Genomic DNA, 21,801 nt, shown 5'->3' with positions numbered 1-21,801 from the left:
ATCCTCTCTAGCTTGATGAACCCTGCCATGTCATTGATCCAAGCTTCCACACTAGGGGGCTTCGCATCCTTCCATAGTAGCAAAATCCTCCGCCGGGCTACCAGGGACGCAAAGGCCAGAATACCGGCCTCTTTCGCCTCCTGCACTCCCAGCTCGTCCGATACCCCAAATAATGCTAATCCCCAGCTCAGCTTGACCTGGGCATTCACCACCTTGGACAAAGTCCTCGCAAAACCCCTTCAAAACCCATCCAGTGCCGGGCACGACCAGAACATATGGACGTGATTTGCCGGGCTCCCCGAGCACCTCCCACATCTGTCCTCCACTCCAAAGAACCTACTCAACCTCGCCCCTGTCATATGCACTCTGTGAGTAACCTTGAACTGTATTAGGCTGAGCCTGGCGCAAGAGGACGAAGAATTAACCCTACTCAGGGCAGCAGCCCACAGACCCTCATCTATCTCCTCCCTAAGCTCCTCCTCCCACTTGCCCTTTAACCCCTCCACCGAGGCCTCCTCCTCTTCCTGCAGCTCCTGATAAATCGCCGAAACCTTGCCTCCTCCAACCCACACACCCGAAATCACCCTGTCCTGAATCCAACGTGCAGGAAGCAGCGTGAATTCCCTCATCTGCCGCCTCACAAACGCCCTCACTTGCATGTACCTGAAAGTGTTTCCCAGGGGTAGCCCAAACTTCTCCTCCAACGCCCCCAGGCTCGCAAACGTCCCATCGATGAACAGGTCCCCCATTCTTCGAATCCCCGCCCAATGCCTGCTCCGAAACCCCCCATCCATCCTTCCCGGGACGAACCGATGGTTCTCCCGAATCGGGGACCAAACCGAGGCCCCCACCTCGCCCCTGTGTCGCCTCCACTGCCCCCAGATCTTCAGCGTCGCCGCCACCACCGGACTCGTGGTGTACCTTGTCGGCGAGAGCGGCAACGGTGCCGTCACCAGTGCCCTCAGGCTCGTGCCCACACAGGACGCCATCTCTAACCTCTTCGACGACGCCCCCTCTCCCTTCATTACCCACTTAACGGTTCATCGCCACATTGGCTGCCCAAGAATAGCCACACAGCTTCAGCAGTGCCAGCCCCCCCCCCCTTTTTTAAATCCTCCTCCATCTGCTCCACCAACCGCGTCAAGTTGAGCTTGTGCAGGGCCCCCCAACTCCTAGCTTCTTGGATCCCCAGGTACCGAAAGCTCCTTTCCGCCCTGTTCAGCAGTAGCTCGTCTATCCCCCTTCCCTGGTCCCCCGAGTGCACCACAAAGAGCTCACTCTTCCCTACATTGAGTTTATACCCCGAAAAGTCCCCAAACACCCTAAGGATCCGCATGACCTCCGCCATCCCCTCCACTGGATTCGCAACATACAACAACAGGTCATCGGCATACAACGACACCCGGTGTTCCCCCCCCCCCCCCCCCCCCCGAACCAATCCCCTCCATTTCCTGGACTCCCTCAGTGCCATGGCCAGCGGCTCAATTGCCAGTGCAAACAACAAGGGGCACCCCTGTCTCGTCCCCGGTACAGCCGAAAATACTCCGACCTCCGCCGGTTCGTAGCCACACTCGCCACCGGGGCTCTATATAGCAGCCTGACCCAACTGACGAACCCCTCCCCGAACCCAAACCTCCGCAACACTTCCCAAAGATACTCCCACTCCACCCGATCAAAGGCCTTCTCCGCGTCCATACCTGCCACTACCTCCGTTTCCCCCTCCATCGAGGGCATCATAATCACATTGAGGAGCCTCCGCACATTTGTATTTAGCTGCCTACCCTTCACAAATCCCGTCTGGTCCTTATGAATCACCCCCGGGACACAGTCCTCAATTCTCGTAGCCAGCACCTTCGCCAGCAACTTAGCGTCAACATTGAGGAGCATCAAGATCAAAGAAATCAGTGCCCTGGACATTGTCGGGGGCAAGGTCCCCCCCTCCCTTGCCTTATTAAAAGTCCTCACTCGCAACGGGCCCAGCAGGTCCACGTATTTCCTGTAGAATTCAACCGGGAACCCATCCAGCCCCGGGGCCTTCCCCGCCTGCATGCTCCCCAATCTTTTAACCAGCTCCTCCAGCCCAATCGGCGCCCCCAAACCAGCCACCTCCCCCTCCTCCACCCTCTGGAACCTCAGCTGATCTAGTAATCGTCGCATCCCCTCCCCCGCTGGGGTCTCAGACCGGACAAATCCCCATAGAAGTCCCTAAATACCTTGTTTATTCTCACCGCACTCCGCACCGTATTCCCCCCTCTATCCGTAACTCCACCAATCTCCCTCGCCGTCTCCCTCTTATGAAGCTGATGTGCCAGCATCCGACTCGCCTTCTCCCCATACTCGTACGTCGCCCCCTGCGCTTTCCTCCACTGTGCCTCTGCTTTCCCCATGGTCAACAGGTCGAATTCCGTCTGGAGTTCCGTCGCTCCCTAAGTAGCCCCTCCTCGGGGGCCTCTGCATACCTCCTGTCCACCCTTAAAATCTCCCCCACCAACCTCTCCCTCCCCTCTCTCTTCTCCCTGTGGGCCCTAATGGAGATTAGCTCTCCCCTGACCACCGCCTTCAACGCCTCCCAGACTAGCCCCACCTGCACCTCCCTGTTGTCGTTGGCCTCCAAATATCTTTCAATACACCCCCGCACCCGCCCGCACACCCCCTCATCCGCCAACAGTCCCACATCCAGGCGCCACAGCGGGCACTGGTCCCTCTCCTCCCCCAACTCCAGCTCCACCCAATGCGGGGCGTGGTCCGAGATGGCTATGGCCGAATATTCCATTCCCTCCACTTTCGGGATTAGTGCCCTACTCAAAATGAAAAAATCTATCCGGGAGTAGGCTCGATGGACGTGGGAAAAGAAGGAAAGTTCCCTGGGGCAGCGGCCTGGCAAACCTCCATGGATCTACTCTTTCCCCCCCCCGCCCCCCAATCTGGTCCATAAACTCGCTGAGCACCTTGGCCGCAGCTGGCCTCTTACCCGTCCTGGACCCAGACCGGTCCAGTGCTGGGTCCAACACCGTGTTGAAGTCCCCCCCCCCCCATTATCAAGCTTCCTACCTCCAGATCCGGAATCCGACCCAGCATGCATTTCATAAATCCAGCATCATCCCAATTCGGGGCATATACGTTCACCAGTACCACCCGCACCCCCTGCTACCTACCACGCACCATCACATATCGACCTCCATTATCCACTACAATATTCAGTGCCTCGAACGACACCCGCTTCCCCACCAGTATTGCAACCCCTCTGTTCTTCGCATCCAGCGCTGAATGAAAGACCTGCCCTACCCATCCCTTTCTCAGCCTAACCTGATCCCCCCCCCCCCCCTTGCCGACTAGCCATCTCCTATTCTAGGCCAGCCACGTGCCCGTGCCTCCCACACCCTCCAGTCCCCCAAGTGGCGGACCCCCGCCCCGACTACCTCTCCTACTTCCAGCTCCCCTTTGATCAATGCAGCAGCAACCCTGTTCTTCCCCCCCCCCACCCCCTGCTAGATCCTCACCTAGCCATTTTGCTCCCCCATGACACTCCCGTAAGTCAGCTGACTCCTGCTGATCCCGGCCTCTCCTGCCATTCCATCGACCCTCCCCCAGTGTGAGAATTCCCCACCCCTTGGCAGTCAGTGTGCGCCCCCCCCCCCCCTCCAGCACCGCCATTCTCCCCCCGGCACTGCCCCCATCCTTGCCTAACGCAGGAAAAAGCCCGCGCTATCCCCCCTCCCCTCTGGCGCAGCTCCTTTTTGCGGCCTTACCCCAACTCCCCATCCCCGGGCCTCCACCCCCCCCTCTTCATCCGTGGGGCGCTGCCCCTCCAACACCGACGCCCACACTCTCCCACAGCCCCCACATCAAATCCATTCACCCATCCCCACCCAGCACTCAAACAAAAAGAACATTCCCCAAACGCGGTAAACACAGCAAACACCCCCCCCCCCCCCCCCCCCCCACAAACACGACAAACCCTCAATTTGAGTCCAACTTTTCAGTCTGTATAAAGTTCCATGCCTCATCGGGCGTTTCAAAATAGTGGTGCCGATCTTGGAACGTGACCCACAATCGCGCTGGCTGCAGCATCCCGAACTTCACCCCCTTCCGATGGAGCACCGCCTTAGCCCGGTTGAAACCAGCCCTCTTCCTGGACACCTCCGCACTCCAGTCCTGGTAAATTCGGATCTCTGTGCTCTCCCACCTGCTCCGCTATTTTTTGGCCCATCGCAGGACACACTCTCTGTCCATAAAGCAGTGGATCCTCACCACTACAGCCCTTGGCGGCTCGTTGGCTTTGGGTCTCCTTGCCAGGACCCGATGAGCCCCATCCAGCTCCAGGGGCCTCGGGAAAGCTCCCGCGCCCATCAGCGAATTGAGCATCGTGCTCATATATGCCCCGGCATCGGGCCCCTCCACTCCTTCAGGGAGACCCATAATCCGAAGATTCTTCCTCCTCGACCTATTCTCCAGGTCCTCGAATTTTTCCGCCCACCTCTTGTGCAGCGCCTCATGCGCCTCCACCTTCACCGCCAGGCCCAAGATCTCGTCCTCGTTCTCCGAGGCTTTTTGCCGCACCTCTCAGATCGCAGCCCCTTGGGCCTTCTGGGTCTCCACAAGCTTCTCAATTGCCACCTTCATTGGCGCCAGCATTTCTGTCCTCAGCTCCTCAAAGTAGCGTTTAAGAAACATCTGCTGCTCCTGCGACCACTGAGCCCACGCTGCTTTTCCTCTCTCGCACTTTTCGCTGCACCAGGATCACTTTTTTAACCGCTCCACTCCTGGTCCAATCCATATAATGTCGGGGGGACCTTGCTGTCACCTTCCCACACTGGAAGCCATCAAATAATTTCCGCTGGGGCCCTTCTGAAGAGCCCAAACGTCCGTTCCCGGCGGGAGCTGCAGAACGTGCGACCTACCTAGGCATAGCCGTAACCGGAAGTGAGTATTCTAAAACTTAAGGAATTGTGATCGCTATTCCCAAAGTAATCACCGACTGAAACTTCAACCACCTGGCCGGGATCATTCCCCAATACCAGGTCCAGTATGGTCCCTTCCCGAATTGGACTATTTACATACTGCTCTAAAAAAAACTTTCCTGAATGCTCCTTACAAATTCTGCTCCATCTACGCTTCCAACACTACATGAGTCCCATTTAATGTTGGGGAAGTTAAAATCTCCCATCACGACCACCCTATTGCTCCTACATTTTTCTATAATCTGTTTACATATTTGTACCTCTACTTCACACTCGCTTTTGGGAGGCCTGCAGTAAAGTCCCAACAATGTTACTGCACTCTTCCTATTTCTTAGCTCTACCCATATTGCCTCAGTGCTCGAATCCTCCATCGTGCCCTCCTTAATCACAGCTGTGATACCATCTCTGACCAGTAATGCAACTCCTCCACCCCTTTTACCTCCCTCTCTATCCCTCCTGAAGCATATATACCCAGGGATATTTAGTTGCCAGTCTTGCCCTTCCCTCAACCAAGTCTCAGTAATACCAATAACATCATATTCCCAGGTACTAATCCAAACCCTAGGTTCATCTGCCTTACCTGCTACACTTCTCGCATTAAAACAAATGCACCTCAGACCACCTGTCCCTTTGCGTTCATCATCTCTTCCCTGTCTACTCTTTCCCCCTTAGTCACATTGAGTTTATTATCTAGTACCTTATTGGCTTTAGTTGCTGTCTCTTTACTGACCTCTAACTTCCTAATCTGGTTCCCATCCCCCTGCCACATTAGTTTAAAACCTCCCCAACAGTGTTAGCAAAAGCACCCCATGGACATTGGTTACAGTCGTGCCCAGGTGTAGACCATCCGATTTGTAATGGTCCCACCGCCCCCAGAGCCGGTTCCAATGTCCCAAAAATCTGAACCCCTTCCTCCTGCACCATCTCTCAAGCCTGACTATTCTTGAATTTCTACTCTGACTGTCTCGTGGCACTGGTAGCAATCCTGAGATGACTACCTTTGAGGTCCTACTTTTTAACTTATCTCCTAACTCCCTAAATTCTGATTGTAGGACCTCATCCCATTTTTTACCTATATCGTTGGTGCCTATATGCACTACGACAACTGGCTGTTCACCCTCCCCCTTCAGTATGTCCTGCAACCAATCTGAGACATCCCTGACCTGTGCACCCGGGAGGCAACATACCATTCGAGAGTCTCGTTTTCAACCACAGAAACGCCTGTCTACTCCTTACGATTGAATCCCCTATGACTAGAGTCCTGCCGGTCTTTTTCCTGCCCTTCTGTGCAACAGAACCAGCCACAGTGCCATGAACCTGACTACTACTGCCTTCCCCTGGTGAGTCATCTCCCCCCAACAGTATCCAAAACGGTATACCTGTTTTGGAGGGAGATGACCGCAGGGGACACCTGCACTGCCTTTCTGCTCTTTCTCTGCCTTTTGGTCACCCATTCCCTGTTTCCCTCACCAATCCTAATCTGCGGTGTGACCAACTCACTGAACGTGCTATCCACGACCTCCTCAGCATCACGGATGCTCCAACGTGAGTCCATCCGCAGCTCCAGAGCTGTCACGCGGTCTAACAGGAGCTGCACCTGGACACACTTCACGCACATGAAGGAGTCAGGGGCATCGGCCGCGTCCCTGAACTCCCACATTGCGCACGAGGAGCATAACAGGAGTCTGGGATCTCCTGCCATTTTTACGCTTTACCTTAACTGATTACAAATATAATATCAAATAATGAATAAGTGAAAAAAAATTAAGATTTTACTTACCAAGCACAATACTTACCAACACACGAAGAGTTAAATTTCTCCCAGCTACTGCTAATTGGAGCACTTTCCTTACCAGCCAATCAGGTCACTGCTTTGCTGTGATGTCACTCTTCAAGGTAGGTTTTTAAAGTTTTTCAAGAGGTAAACTTACCTTCCCGACAGACCCCTGGCCACTGCACCCGCCGAAAATCACGGCTGGTGTTTTGCTCAGGTGCACGTTCTGGATGCAGTGACCGCAATGCACTGACGCAAATTTACCCCGCAACAGCCAATCAGCAGCCCCACTCTACTGCCCTCTGCTGGATCTTTGACTTGTGAAGGTTAAATTTTGAAAGTTTGTTTGGGGGGGGGGGGGGGGGGGGGGTGGCGTGCTGGGCGGAAGAAAATTGCTCCAGGGTGAGAGTTGGTGGTGGGGGGTATAATTGCTCTGAGGTTTGGTGGTGGGCTGGTGATGACGGGAGTTGATGGGGAGAGTATTGCAATCCGAGGGCGGGGGCGCAATGTGTGTGGCAGGTTGTCCTGTAAGAGTTGTAGGTTATGAAAACAGAAAAGTACCCGTTCAAAACTGGGTCTGCTTTTTCCGATGTTTTATGATGTTTGAAATTCAGAAATCTGGAAAATAAACTGGTCGTTTTTGGCGTCCAAATCAGAAATGTTTTGAGCGCTGTGGTTTGGGGCAATTGATGACATTGACGTCAGTTGTGGTACTTGTGGTTTTAAATGATAGCTCAATGATGGGTTTTGAGTAAAATTGATGTCAAATGAGTGCTGTTGAACACAAATGTTTGAGTTTTATCCCCTTCCACCCCTCCCTTCGCATGACTTTCAAGGGGTGAAACCAGGGACTCTGGCTTACCAGTCTAGTAACGTCACCCCAACACCACCATCACCCTCGTAATAATGGAGCATTGCATTTGAACTTAAGTACTCTCAGGGAGAGAGAGATTCTCTCAGAGGTCCAATTCATGATTGCTGTCAGACCAATGTATATGTGATGAGTCACCCGACAGAATCAGGTTGGGGAGTAATACTGTGACAGTCCCTGTTCAGATCTATGTGCAAAAACTGGTACTTAAGCATGGTGTCATGAACAGGGGAAAGCACTGTCCGTGTGGAGTTTGCACATTCTCCCCCTGTCTGCATGGGTCTCACCCCCCACAAGCGCCAGGGTCCTAGGTTCAATTCCCCACTGGGTCACTGTCTGTGCGGAGTTTGCACATGTCTGCGTGGGTTTCCTCCGGGTGCTCCGGTTTCCTCCCACAGTCCAAAGACGTGCAGGTTAGGTAGAGTGGCCCTGCTAAATAGCTCTTGGTGTCCCAAAAAGATGTTAGATGGGGTTATTGGGTTACGGGGATAGGGTGGAAGTGAGGTCTTAAGTGGGTCCATGCAGACTCGATGGGCCGAATGACTTCCTTCTGCACTGTATGTTCTATGTTCTAAACCCAAAGATGTGCAAGGTAGGTGGATTGGCCACTCTAAATTGCCCCTTGAAGAATTGGGTATGTAAATTTTTTTAAAATAAATGAACAGGAGAGAGAAAGGATGGAGTCAAAAGAAGAAGGAAGGCAGAAATAGTCAGTCACAAAGTGTCCTTGCTGTAAAGAGTTACATTTGTGATCTATTCATCAACCTGGAACATTATCTCGGTTTCTCTTTTCACAAAGGTTGCCTGATGTGTTGACTTTCCAGCAATTTCTCTTTGTATTGCAGATTTCCAGCATCTGCAGTTATTTACATTTGAGTTGATTTTTCCCCTTGCGAAACAACAAGATTTCTGAACTGGCCAGTTTGCTTTAGAATTGGTATCCTCTGTACTGAAGATTTCACTGATCTATTCATTTGAAAGTGAACTAATGATAATCTTAGAACATTAGAACTAGGAGCAGGAAGAGGCCATCTGGCCCCTCGAGGATGCTAAGATCATGGCTGATCTTTTTATGGACTCAGTTCCACTTACCCGCCCACTCACCATAACCCTTAATTCCTTTACTGTTCAAAAATCGATCTATCTTTGCCTTAAAAACATTTAACACACTAGCCTCAACTGCTTCACTGGGCATGGAATTCCACAGATTTACAACCTTTTGGGTGAAGAAGTTTCTCCTCAATTCAGTCTTAAATCTGCCCCCCCCCCCTTATTTTGCCCCTTAGTTCTAGTTTCACCCACCAGTCAACCTTCCTGCTCTAACTTAACTATTCCCTTCACAATTTTATATGTTACTATCAGATTCCCCCATCATTCTTCTAAATTCCAATCAGTATAGTCGTAGTCTACTCACTCTCTCCTCCTAAGCCAATCCTCTCAACTCCAGAATCAACCTACTGAATCTCCTCTGCACCCACTCCAGTGCCAGTACATCCTTTCACAAGTAAGGAGACCAGAACTGCACAGTACTCCAGGTATGGCCTCACCAGCACTCTACACAGCTGCAACATAACCTCACTGTTTTTAAACTCCATCCCGATAGCAATGAAGGACAAAATTCCATTTGCCTTCTTAATTACCTGCTGCACCTGCAAAACAACTTTTTGTGATTCATGCACAAGGACACCCATATCTCTCTGCATAGCAATATGCTGCAATTTTTTACAATTTAAATAATAGTCCATTTTGCTGTTATTCCTACCAACATTGTACTCCATCTGCCAGACCCTTGCCCACTCATTTACACTATCTATATCCTTCTGCAGACTTGCAGTGTACTCTGCACACTTCACTCTACCATTCATCTTAGTATCACTTGCGAACTTTGACACATTACACTTGGTCCCCAACTCAAAATCATCTATGGAAATTGTAAACAATCGAGGTCCCAACACTGATCCCTGAGGCACACCACTAGCCACTGATCATCGAGAAAAACACCCATTTATCCCCACTCTTGGCTTTCTGTTAGTTAACCAATCCTTTATCCATGCTAATATATTACCCGTAATGCCTTGTCAGAGTGGGGAAGAGAATTGTATCTAAATCCCTCTCGCAGGCAAATCAAAATATTTTGAATGTCAGATACCCTTGCGAAATACTCCCCCACCAAAATAAATTGTGAAAATTTCCTCTGAAAATATTGTGCCATAGGCGTTTTCTTTGAAGTGTTCACAGCTATATTTTATGTTCTGGCTGTTTAAACTGTTAAGACTTTTGTGCATCAATTGTGTTTAGGTTCTTCTTTCCAGGCGTTTAACTCTTAATCATGTCAGTGTATGTCCTTTTTATTTAAAGCAGTCTGCAGGAGTCTTACTGTTACATTTTTCCTTGTTCAGCATCGAATGCGCCCTGAAATCGCAAAGTTGATAACTCCGCACATCTATGAAAAGTTGGAAAATGTGGAGTCTGTGAAGCTGTACGAAAACATCAAGGTGACTCTAAAGCTGTTGAAGCCTTTTGTTTCCTACTGAGACCTCATTCCCCAGAGGGTAGATGACTGTAGGTTTTCTATAGTTACTGTTGGTAGTCTAATCCTTGGAACAAAAATTAAAGAGGTGCTGGGTATTAGATGCTGCTATAATCATAATCACCCCATAAACACAAGTCTAAGCTGCATCCTAATCGGTAGCAATCTCTCACCCCTGAGTCAGTGAGTTCAGTGCTTATTCGAGAGACTCTGAGCACAAAATTTCAACCGACACTCCGGTGCAGTGCTGAGGGAGTGTCACACTGCCTGCTGCCATCTTTAGGATGAGATGCTAAACCCAGGCACTTGGCTTAATCCAAAAAGTTTTATTTTGTCCCAACGCAACCACACTCCCTCCACCCTCCAGCGGGCCATCTATCACTTGTTCTTAAGTTTTACTTTCACAGATCGCTGACCTTTTGCGTTGCTATTAACACATTCTGCTGTCTTATTTTTATGCAACTATCAGCACTTTCTTTAGTCCTTAACACTATCATTAACGCTTCCTTTGTCCTGTGTCCAAAACATCTTTGTCCAATCTCTTCCAGCTCCCACCGATTCCTCACCTCCTGCTTTGTTCTACCTGCTCCACCTCCCTCTTAACATTATAAAATCCGTCTCATGACTCCCTTTCTTTAACTCTGAAGAAGAGTCGTACGGACTTAAAATGGTAACTCTGTTACTCTCTCTCCGCAAATGCTGCCATACCTGCTAAGTTTTCGCGACATTTTCTGTTTTTATTTTAGATTTACAGCAGTACTGCAGTACTTTGCTTTTATCAGTAATTAAGGATTGTCAAATATTGTGGATTTTGTGATATGCTTTTTTAAAAATTCCCTCATGGGATGTGGGTTTCACTGCCCATCCCCAATTGCCTTTGAACTAAGTGGTTTGCTAGGCCGTTTCAGCGGGAAGTTAACCACACAAGGTCACATGTGGGCCAGACTGGGTAAGAATGGCAGATTTCCCTCCCTGAAGGACATTAGTCCCCGATACCACAAGAGAAAAACTACATTGAAATTTTTAAAAATTCCTTCCACCATGCAGCTCATTCCAGATCATCCCAACTTGCTGTATAAAAACAATTATTTTCCTCTCTCCTCGGCTTCTTCTGTTGCGCATTTTAAGTCTGTACATTCTGGTTACTGACCTCCCTGCCAGTCCAAACACTTACTCCATATCTATTCTATTGAAACCCTTTGCATTTTGAACAATTAATTTTTTCCTTCACCTTCACTTTAAGGAGAACAGTCCCACTTCCCTTGGGCAGAATCTTGTGTTTTCACTATTGGGGAGCATGGAGACAGGAAAGACATGTCATTAGGTGGGATGCTAGCTTACTAGAACCCGACCGCCGCCAGCCCTCCACCAGAATTAAGTTCTGGGCAGGAAGGTCCATGGCAACCTTCACTCGTGTCAGCACTTTGAGGCCCAAATGTGGCCAATTAATGACCCTTTATGGGCCTCAACCCACCACCCCAGGTATTAACCCACTTGCCACTGAGCCTGTCACCATGGGTGCACAATAGGTGAAACTGTGCAGCCAGTCTGTCAGTAGGGCAAGCAGATGCACAAGGCTCTGAGCAAGGGACTCAACATCATGGGTGGGGTGGCTTCAGAGAGCCCCATGCCTTGATACCGAGCCCTCGAAAACTCTCCCCTTCAATCCTCACCCTGCTAAAGCACACCTGACCTGGGAAACTCCACGTTCCTGGGTCTCCGGTCGGTGTATTCTCCTGCAGGAACCAGGGTCACCCAGTGGCTCTGCTGAGCACAAGAACTGCTCTTGATTGGGCGGCAGCTCTCAGGAGATGAGACTTCTGCCCTTGAGGTCTTAATTCCAAAGGAAAACCCGCTGCTGGCTTTGCTATTGCCTGTTGTCATGTGGTTGGGTGGATCCTCCACAGGCATGCAAGACATCTGACACCTCAACAAGATTCCGCCTCTTGTCTTTTTTTAATATCCCCCCTCAAGTTGCACACCATTGTGACTTGTACATACATCGCCATGCTTTCATAGTCTCTTGGTCAAAATCCTGGGCTGCTGCACTTCGCTGTGATGAGAATGCCTTCACTTCATGGACTGCGGTGGTTCAAGAAAGCAGCTTGCCACCTTTTAACGGATAATTTGGAATGGGCAATAAATGCTGCACTTGGCAGTAACACCCACATCCTGTGAATGAGTAAATGAATGATGTGAACTCCCTCATCCCAGTACCATTCCAGGAAATCGCCTTTGCAACCTTTCCGAGACCTTGGTATTTGTCCAACCTGGGCTCCCAGCAGAGAGTGTGAAGTGATGAAACTAGCCTTATCTCCCAACCCTAAATGTTCATTTTGAGCTAAGTATTAACAATCCTTTCTCCTTTTTTTTTTTAAATTAGGGAATCTCAACAAATCTCTACTTTATTGACCATCAGCAACCGGAGAATATGACCAAGGAAGGAAAAAGCTTTCACAATGCACATGAAGCTCTTTTCGTGAAAGCCCTTTGCAATTATTTAATCCAGCAAGAATACAAGCCATCGCAGATAACCATACTTACCACCTACTCAGGACAGCTGCTTTACTTTAGGAAAATAATGCCAAAAAATCAGTTTGATGGTGTTCGGGTTTGTGTAGTGGACAAGTACCAAGGGGAAGAGAATGACATAGTGATTCTGTCACTCGTTCGAAGCAATCCGCAGGGTGGGGTAGGGTTTTTGAGGATTCCAAATCGCATCTGTGTGGCTCTGTCTCGGGCAAAGAAAGGCTTCTACTGCATAGGTAATATGAAAATGTTGTCAAGCAAAGTCCAGCTGTGGAGGGCGATAGTAGACTGGCTACGCAGCAATGACAAAATGGGTACCGCTCTGAATTTGTGCTGCCAAAACCATCCAGGAACTGACACGTTGGTGTCGACGGCCGACGATTTTGGACAGGTTCCTGCGGGAGGGTGCTTCTTGCCTTGTAATATGCGACTGGAATGTGGCCATGCATGTGCCTCTCGTTGCCATCCTGCCGACCCAGAGCATAAGCAGTATAAATGTCTCAAGCCCTGCCAGGTACTCTGTGAGCAGGGACACAAATGTCCTGACCGTTGCTGTGACCCGTGCGGCAAGTGTAACTACAAGGTGGTCAAAGTCATCCCACAGTGTGGTCATGAGCAACAGGTGCCCTGCTATTTACCATTGGAAAGGTTTATCTGCCAGGAAACCTGCAGAAAAACCATGGAGTGCGGCCATCAGTGCATGCGATGCTGCGGCGAGACCTGCACAAAGAAGTGCCCGGCAAAGGTCAAGATCCCATTGAGCTGTGGTCATGAGAGGCAGGTGCTGTGCCACCTGCAGGAGAGCGAGCTAGCTAATAGTGGAGCCTTGCTGTGCAACAAGCTATGTAGGGCACAGCTGTCATGTGGCCATTCCTGCAAGGCCGTCTGCTGTGATTGCGTCGGCGGGCGGTTTCATCTACCCTGCAGCTCTCTGTGTGGGCGGACGTTGATCTGCTCTCACACCTGCAGCGAGTGCTGCTCCACGGAGTGCCCTCCTTGTGCCCGGGCATGTGACAACCATTGCCCGCACGGCAAGTGCCCAAAGCAATGCGGCGAGGCATGTGCGCCATGCATGCAGCCCTGCGAGTGGACCTGCCCACATTTCCAGTGCACAAGACGGTGCCACGAGCCTTGCAACAGGAAGCGCTGCAACCAGCCATGCAACCAAGTGCTTGTGTGTGGGCACCCGTGCATCGGCCTGTGCGGAGAGCCGTGCCCCAGCAAATGCCGTGTGTGCCACGAGGACGAAGTCACTGAGATATTCTTTGGAAGGGAAGATGAGCCAAGCACCAGATTTATCCAGCTGGAAGACTGCCGTCACATCTTCGCAGTGTACGGACTCGATGACTGGATGCTTCAGTCGGAGGACAGTGGGTCTGTGCCGAAGCTCAGACTTTGCCCCAAGTGCGAGACACCCATTCGAAAGAATGTGCGGTATGGGAACACCATCAAGAGCACTCTGGCTAAAATAGAGAAAGCTAAAGCAAAGATCTCAGGAGATGAAGAGGAGCTGAAAAGCTGGGAGAAAAATCTCGAGCAATTCCTTGAAGCAAGGATGGAAATGTCCGACTATTATTTGACTGAGGTCCTGGACCTGCAGCTCCAGCTGCGAGAGCCAAGCACAAGTACGCACAAGTTGGCCGTCCTGGGACACAAGATCAGCTTACTTGCTAAGATTGCTGAGTTGAAATCCAAAGGAAATGAGCTCCTGGAAGAACAGAGAGTCAAGATCCAGAAGGAGACTGAATGGCAAGTGAAATGGATCTTGAGAAGTAGAGTTCAGTTCACTCCGCAAGAGATTTCGAACATTGAACACGAAATATCAAAGCTGACCCATCTAAATGACATCTACTTAATACAGAACTCGGTGCAAAAGCAAAGGAAACTGTTTGACCTATCATCGCAGTTAGCTCTCAATGAGCTTCTGCAAGTACTTGAAGACGGAGAAGCAAAATATGAAGAGAAATGGTTGCAAGAAAGTGTCGCTAGATTGAAAAAGAAATATCCCTTAACAGGAGGAATATGCTAAGCATACTGAGACATTTTCCTATAAAACTGAGAGTGATGCACTGTCGCATTTGATGCATTTGGTGACTTGATTGGCGAGTCCATAAAATGCAACAATGGAATTGGTAGAAAAAGAATGACCCTCTTTACAAAGGCAACTAGGGTAGCTTTGTAATTAATAATATGCTGTGAAATTGCTCAGGATTTGTACTTCAACCAACCTTTCCAGTAATGATTTGGATTGTAATGTAAAATGATGCAGCTATCATTATGTAGTATCTGATAAATGCGTATACTTAATGACAAAGGTACTGATTTAAACAATGATGCATTCGCTCTTCCATAGAATCCCTACAGTGCAGAAGGAGGCCATTCAGACCACTGACCCTCTGAAAAAGAAGCCCACCAAGGCCCACTCTCCAATCCTATCCCCATAACCCCAATTAACCTGCACATATTTCACTAAAGGTCAATTTTTAAATGGCCAATCCACCTAATTTGCACATCTTTGGACTGTGGGGGAGAAACCGAAGCACCTGGAGGAAACCCACGCAGACACGGGGAAAATGTGCAAACTCCACACAGCCAGTCACCCAAGGCCAGAATCTAACCCGGGTCCCCGACACTGTGAGGCAGCAGGGCTAACCACTGTGCCACCGTACTACCCTGCGGCCCCTCCTGTAACACAGGTAAATATTTATGGTGTGACACTCGAGTATTACAGATCGAGAAGCTGGAGTTAGCAGATTCAGCTGGTGAATGTTGGCAGGACAGTGTGCCCCTTTGATGAATGAGTGTTTAGTGACCAAAGACGGGTCCGAGGAGCTTTATTACAAAACAATATTACGTACAATACTCTTCATATCCCAACGGGATCTGAGGTGTCAGCTAAAACCTGGCCGACGTTTATAGTACAGGTTTATTAGAGTGTCCATGAGCTCCCCGTCCCTCAGCCGGGGAGCTCCTATTCAACGAGACTCGAGGTGGTGGCTAATTGCCTCTACCTGCAGCTCTTGTGCGGATCATAACAGTCCCTCCCCCACCACATTTAAAGACTCTCAAATGATGGTGGAGTGGGAGGATGCCTGCGCCTCTTCGCCCATGGCTGCGCCTCTGGCACCTGCTGGACCAGACCAGGCGGAATCCGTGTCAATGACCTCTCGCATTTCTATATCCTGTCCCCCTTGGGGCAACGCTTTCGAGTCGTGAAGAATTGGAGAAGGCTGGTCAGTAATTAGTTACTCCCGAGGAGCTCCATGTACGACTAGTCTCCTGTTTCTGATATGATTGATAAATCTATTCATGACGCAGTCTTGCGCTTGAACGTGGTACGATACCGGCCCAATCGGACAAAGGTCTGTTCCTGAGATGCACTGGCGGCCTTCGGCAGTGTGTGGGCCAGAGGCTGCATCAGCTGGTACAGTCAAGTCCGCTTGTGTCCACCTGGTCGACGCCCTTGCTGCTCTTAGCTGTGACGTACCTTCTCGTCAATATCAGGGAATGTTAGACTAAGAAGAGTCCGTAGCCCCCAGCCCATTAATAACTCTGCCAGTGCTACCCCATTTGCGGCATGGGGTGTGGTTAGGTAATAGAACAGGAATCTGGTCACACGAGTGTCCATCGATCCCAAAGTTTGTTTCTTCAGCCCCTGTTTAAATGTTTGCACCGCCCTTTCCGCTAGACATTGAAGTCAGGTGATTCGGGGCCTTACTGATATGCCACACCCTGTTGGACTTCACAAAGCCTGTGAATTCCCCGCTGGTAAAGGGCATCCAATTGTTGGTGAGCAACACCTCTAGGATAGCGTGCGTGCAGAAGGCGAGCTGTAGGTTTTCAATGGTCACCCGCGACGTAGTCAACTTCATTCTATGGACTTCAAGCCATTTTGAGTGGGCTTCCACTATTATCAAGAATATTAATCCTAAGAAAGGGCTGGCAATGTCGGCATGTAGCCACATCCAAGGCCATACTGCCCACTCCCAAGGTGAAGTGGGTCAGTGGGTGGAAGCTCCTGCTCCTGGCAAATCCTGCATTTTGGGCCTCCCGTTCGATCTCTGGATCCAGGCCTGGCCACCAAACATAGCTGCATTTCCATTTTAGACACCCCTGGGTGTCCATCATTCAGGTTCTGCAAGATGGAGTCCTGGTCCTTGTTTGGAACAATGACGCACGGCCCCCACAACAGGATGCTGTCCGAAACACTAAATATGGACACCTTAGTTGAAATTGCCTATAACTCCTCGGGTAACTTCCGATGCTAGTCACCATACGGCACTATGTGGTGGACCTTGGACAATATGGGAGCTGTCTGCATCCACTCCCATATCTGGAACGCAATAGCCTGTTGGGTATCCATAAAGATGAGCATGGCTACCAATAATCGGACGAGGAGAGGGAGAAGGCGAGTTGACGATGGCAATCTACTTAACACATCCGCATTCGTGATTTGGGTGCCTGGTCGATGCTCGAATGAGTATTCATATGCCACCATTAAAAGGGCCCATCTCTGTGTCCTAGCAGAGGTGATGGGCGGGATCACTTTGTCTTCTTTATAAAGTCCCAACAGCAACTTGTGGTCTGTAAGGATCGTGACCCGATGACCATACATGTACTGGTGAAACTTTTGTACAGCAAATAATTTTCAATCTGCACGAAATTGCACTCTGCCGTAGCCAATGTCCTGGAGGCAAACAGGATCAGCCGCTCCCCATTGAGGCCAAAACTGGGCCAATGCCGTATGGTGAGGCGTCACATGTGACTATGAGCTGTTTGACGGAGTTGTGATGCATGAGCAAGCCTGCAGAGGTCAACTGCTTCTTGACTTTGGCAAACTTTTCCTCCTGTTGTGCTTTCCACACCCACTCTTTATTTTCTATTTAGCAAGAGGTGTAGGGGATCAACATAGTTGCAAAACCGGGATGAATTTTACATAGTAACTTACTAACCCTCATAAAGAACGCAGTTCAGTTGTGTTCTCGGGTGTAGGGGCTTGCTGATAGCCCCCAATTTTTCTGAGTCAGGGTGCAGTCCATCCGGGTCCACACGGCAGCCCAGATAGACCACCTGCTCCACGTGGAACACACATTCTTCTCTGAGTCTCTGTTTCCCTGTCTCCAAGAAACGGTGAACCTCATCTAAATTGCTCAGGTGTTCCTGTTCCGACGTCCCAGTGACCAAGACATCGTTGACACACGCGGAATCATCGCATATTTTCCATGTCCCTCTGGAAAATTGCACACAAGTTGACAATACACTAAAAGGCAGCTTGGTATATTCGTAAAGGCCCCTTTGGGTGTTGATAGTGACATATTTTCACGATACAGGGTCCAATTCAAGCTGTAGGTATGCATGGCTCATGTCAAATTTTGTGAATGAATGACCACCAGGCAGCTTGACAGAATCCTCGATGCGAGACATTGAGTATCTATCCAAGCTGGAAGTCCTATTTACAGTCCGTTTGTAGTGGCCACAGATTCTCACTGTCTTGAAACGGTTTCAGCATGGCAACCACTGGTGCCGCCCTATCAGTGAATCTAACCAGCCGGATAATATCGAGGCCCTCCAGGCGGTTTAACTCCGCATCGACCTTGTTCCCCAGCGGGATGAGGAACTGGGCGGGTCCTAAAATACTTTGGCTGTGTGTCCGGATCCGCCTGCATCTTTGCCATGGCCCTCTTAATTTACCCTAATGCTGGCTGGAAGACCTCTGGGTACTTCCCCAGAACATCGTAGAGGCCACCAGTCCCCATCTGGAAAATATGTTGCCAGTTGAGGTGGAGGCTCTGTAAGCAGTCATGGCCTAACTGGTTGGACCGGTGCCCCTTCATAACAATCAGTCGGAGACGTACCGACATCTGCTCGTAAATCACCCAGGTCATTGTGGTCCCTGCAGTGGCGAGGGGCTCACCCGTATAAGTTGATAATCTCACTTCCGTGTCTTGCCAGTCAATGTGAACGGTATGGGCTCTGGGCTGGCGCCTGCTTCTGTTGGGATTTGCATTCCCTGTGGTTCCTATGTCCGCACGTCCCACATCGTCTGGGCTCCTCTTCTACCGACTCTGGGGATGTGTCCCGCCTGGTGGTGTCGGTCCTAGGCCCATGGTGGGGTTTCTGTTCTGAGGGGTGCTGCTCGCTGGGAGGGGGCGCAGTCTATAGAGTTCACCTCCATTCCCTGAAGCTCCAGCACCCACTGTTCCGTGTTTCCCCGTGAGAGGGAAATCTGCATGGCCTATTGAAGGTCTAAAGATGGCTCAGCCAACAAGTTTCTTTGAGTTGGTATATTAATAACACGACATTCCAATCGATCTCGTAGCATCTCTGAGAGTGAAGTGCCATACTCTCAAAATTCAGCTAGTTTTCGCAATCTTTTTTAAAAACTCAGTCACGGACACTCCTGGTGACCTCTCTGCTAAGTTGAAATGGTATCTCTGCACAATGACTGACTGTCAGTCGTTACAATGCTGTGCAACAAGGGTCACCTGTTCTTCGAAGGATTTGGTGTCTGCGGCTGCGGGATACGTGAGACTTTTTATCACCCCATGAATGTGGGCCCCACAGGCAGTTAAAAGGACTACTGTCTGTTGCTCTTCATCGGTGATACCATTCGCCTGAAAAAAGTAAGGCATATGTTCGGCGTACCTCATCCAAGCCTCGTGCCCACATCGAATATGTTCAATCTTCCAAATAATGGCATTGTGGATAAAGAAATTCCAACCTTAGTCTTGTAGTGCAGAGGAGGGGGGGTTGTTCTTCCGATGGTCAGCCACGACGACAGTGCCTCCACTTTTATTCTCATCGCCAGTTTAGTGACCACAGACGAGTCTGAGGCGAGAGGCTAAGGAGGAACTAGTTTTATTGCAAAATAATATGTACAATACTCTTCAGTCCCAACCGGGCCTGAGCTGTGGGTTCCAAACCTGGCTGACTGTTATAGTACAGCGTATTCGAGTGTGATGGGCTCGCCATCCCTCAGCAGGGGAGCTCGTATTCAACGAGACTCATGGGGGAAGGTGAATTGCTTCTACCCCATGGGCCACGTGCGGGTTATAGCTGAGGGAGGGGAATTGGTCTCGGTGAGATTTTAAGGAAGGGCTCTGGCAGTAAATGCCAGCTGGTTGAATGCAAAGGGTGGGCAACTGTGAAATTGCACCTGGAATGATCTTCCAGGCCAGAAGTAGAAAGGGAGAGGCAGAGAGCGATTTGAGTCTGCACCACCTGCTTCTGTGAAATGATTGATATTTCATGACAGTCTGGGATTCTACAAATATTGGCCAACCTGCCTCCAACAGGAAATAGAAGCTCTTTGTGATATTGTTAATGCAAGAAAATAATCCCAAGTGCAGTGTATTTTAATAATAACGTAGACCTCAAATGTTTGGTATGAAATGGTTATGCTAAGAACTGTTTTCAATCTGTGTTGCACTACCGTACCCTTTCCTATGTAGGTAGATTCCTTAAGTGTGAAATTATTATCACATTGCTTCTGTTGTTACAAGGATATGCTTTGAAAATAATCCACATTTCACAGCAAGAACCTTTCAGATTTACGTGTCAAATATAACAAGTCGGCATGCTGTGCTTCTTGGTAATGTTCTAACCTTTATATCGCTGTAGCTTTTTTGCTTCAAGGAATCCTGTTGAACCACTGAAGTTAAATCATTAATGCTGGCTCATGTTGAAATTGTGGGTTAAAATAAAAATCTTGAACCAAGCTTTTATATCCTGCGTTTTGTTTTCAAACTAACTTATACAAGGTTAGGATTTAGTCGTAGGTTTAGGCAAAATAAAAAGTGTTTACCTATTCCAAAATGACCATAAAGCACTTCTGGCAAGTTGGAGAAATCATAAAATTATGGATGAATAATGATTTAAAATAAATCATGGATATGTATGCAGTTTACAACCCAAAAAAGACACATGCTTTATATTTTGGATACTTGAGCTACTCCAGAGATGACAGCATGAGTGCTGGGTCTGGAAACCATACTTGGAAATGTTCTAGCTCTTGACTTGTGACTCAAGGTCAGCTTCTGGAATTCCTGAAGGGTTCCACCAATCTGCCACTTGCAGACTGGCAGGCGATTAGCTGAAATGAGGGAGGCCCTGTTAGCTCTGATCTCTGCTGATTCTGGACACTTCCAAAGGGAATTTCCATCAGTGCTTCATAAGACGAGTAACAGCCTGGGAGCAGGTTTGGTGAGAAGATTTATTCCCTGCAAAAATTCCTTAATTGGTTAATTTTTTTGTTCATTGATTCATGGAATGTGAGCATTGCTAGAAAGTCCAGCATTCTTTGCCATCCCTAAATGCTGTTGAGAAACTGGTGGTGAGCCACCTTTTTAAACTGCTGGAGTCCATGTGTTGTAGGCATATCCTGTGTGCTTTCGGGAAAAGTACTGGGGCTGGATTCTCTGGTCACCGACGACGAAATCGCGTTCGGCGACCGGCCGGAGAATCCAAGTTTCCGATTAAATTGGGGGCGGCGCCACTGTCGCGATGCACCACCCCCTCCAAAGCGGCGCTCTCTAGGAGTACGCTGCGCCCTGTATCGATGGCCTCAGGACATTGTCTGAGGCCCGCCCCCGATGCTCTGCCCCCGACAGGCCGAGTTCCCGAGGGCGTGGATCTCTCATGGTCTCACCCATCCGGAACTCGGTGTGATGGCTGTGGACTCAGTCCAGCGCCGCCATAGTCGGGAGAGGGCCAATCCGCGGGCAGGGGGGGACATTATTTGGGGCTGGGGGCACTGTGTGGGGGGGGGGGGGGTGATCCGGGGCACGTGAGCCGGCCGAAAGGGGACTATTTTGCGGGCTGGGTCCGCGAGCAGTCGCCGGCGTGAGCATGCGTGGCCATGGACCCGGCAATTCTCCAGGGCATATCAGCAGCTAGAGCTGGGCACTCTACGCTGCTAGCCCCCAGCAAAACGGGGAGTCCGTGGCTGTTGTGCGCCGGTTTTTCTGGCGTAAAATGCCACCGTTCCCACGCCAGTGTGGGGACATAGCCCCAGAATCGGAGAATCCAGACCCTGGTTTTTGACCCAACAACAGTGAAGGGACAGGATGGGGGTGACATAGTTCCAGTTAGGATGATATGTGACTAGGAAAAGTGCTTGAAAGTGGGGGTGTTCCTT

General features: G+C 49.8%; 1 protein-coding gene across 3 annotated transcripts in view; it reads left to right on the top strand.

Moving 5' to 3' along the window:
- LOC140425499 (NFX1-type zinc finger-containing protein 1-like) overlaps positions 1-20,382 on the top strand; it is a 91,890-nt gene extending 71,508 nt beyond the window's left edge. For all 3 annotated transcript variants that reach the window (XM_072509831.1, XM_072509832.1, XM_072509833.1), the window contains 2 exons: positions 10,006-10,101; positions 12,520-20,382. In XM_072509831.1, coding sequence (XP_072365932.1) covers positions 10,006-10,101; positions 12,520-14,694 — 2,271 coding nt within the window. In that variant the 3' untranslated portion in view covers positions 14,695-20,382. The remainder of the gene's footprint in view (positions 1-10,005; positions 10,102-12,519) is intronic.
- Positions 20,383-21,801: the final 1,419 nt, after the last annotated feature.

The sequence above is a fragment of the Scyliorhinus torazame genome, chromosome 6 (genome assembly GCF_047496885.1).
Source record: "Scyliorhinus torazame isolate Kashiwa2021f chromosome 6, sScyTor2.1, whole genome shotgun sequence".
Lineage (NCBI taxonomy): Eukaryota > Metazoa > Chordata > Chondrichthyes > Carcharhiniformes > Scyliorhinidae > Scyliorhinus > Scyliorhinus torazame.
This window is presented reverse-complemented; position numbering and strand designations above follow the sequence as displayed.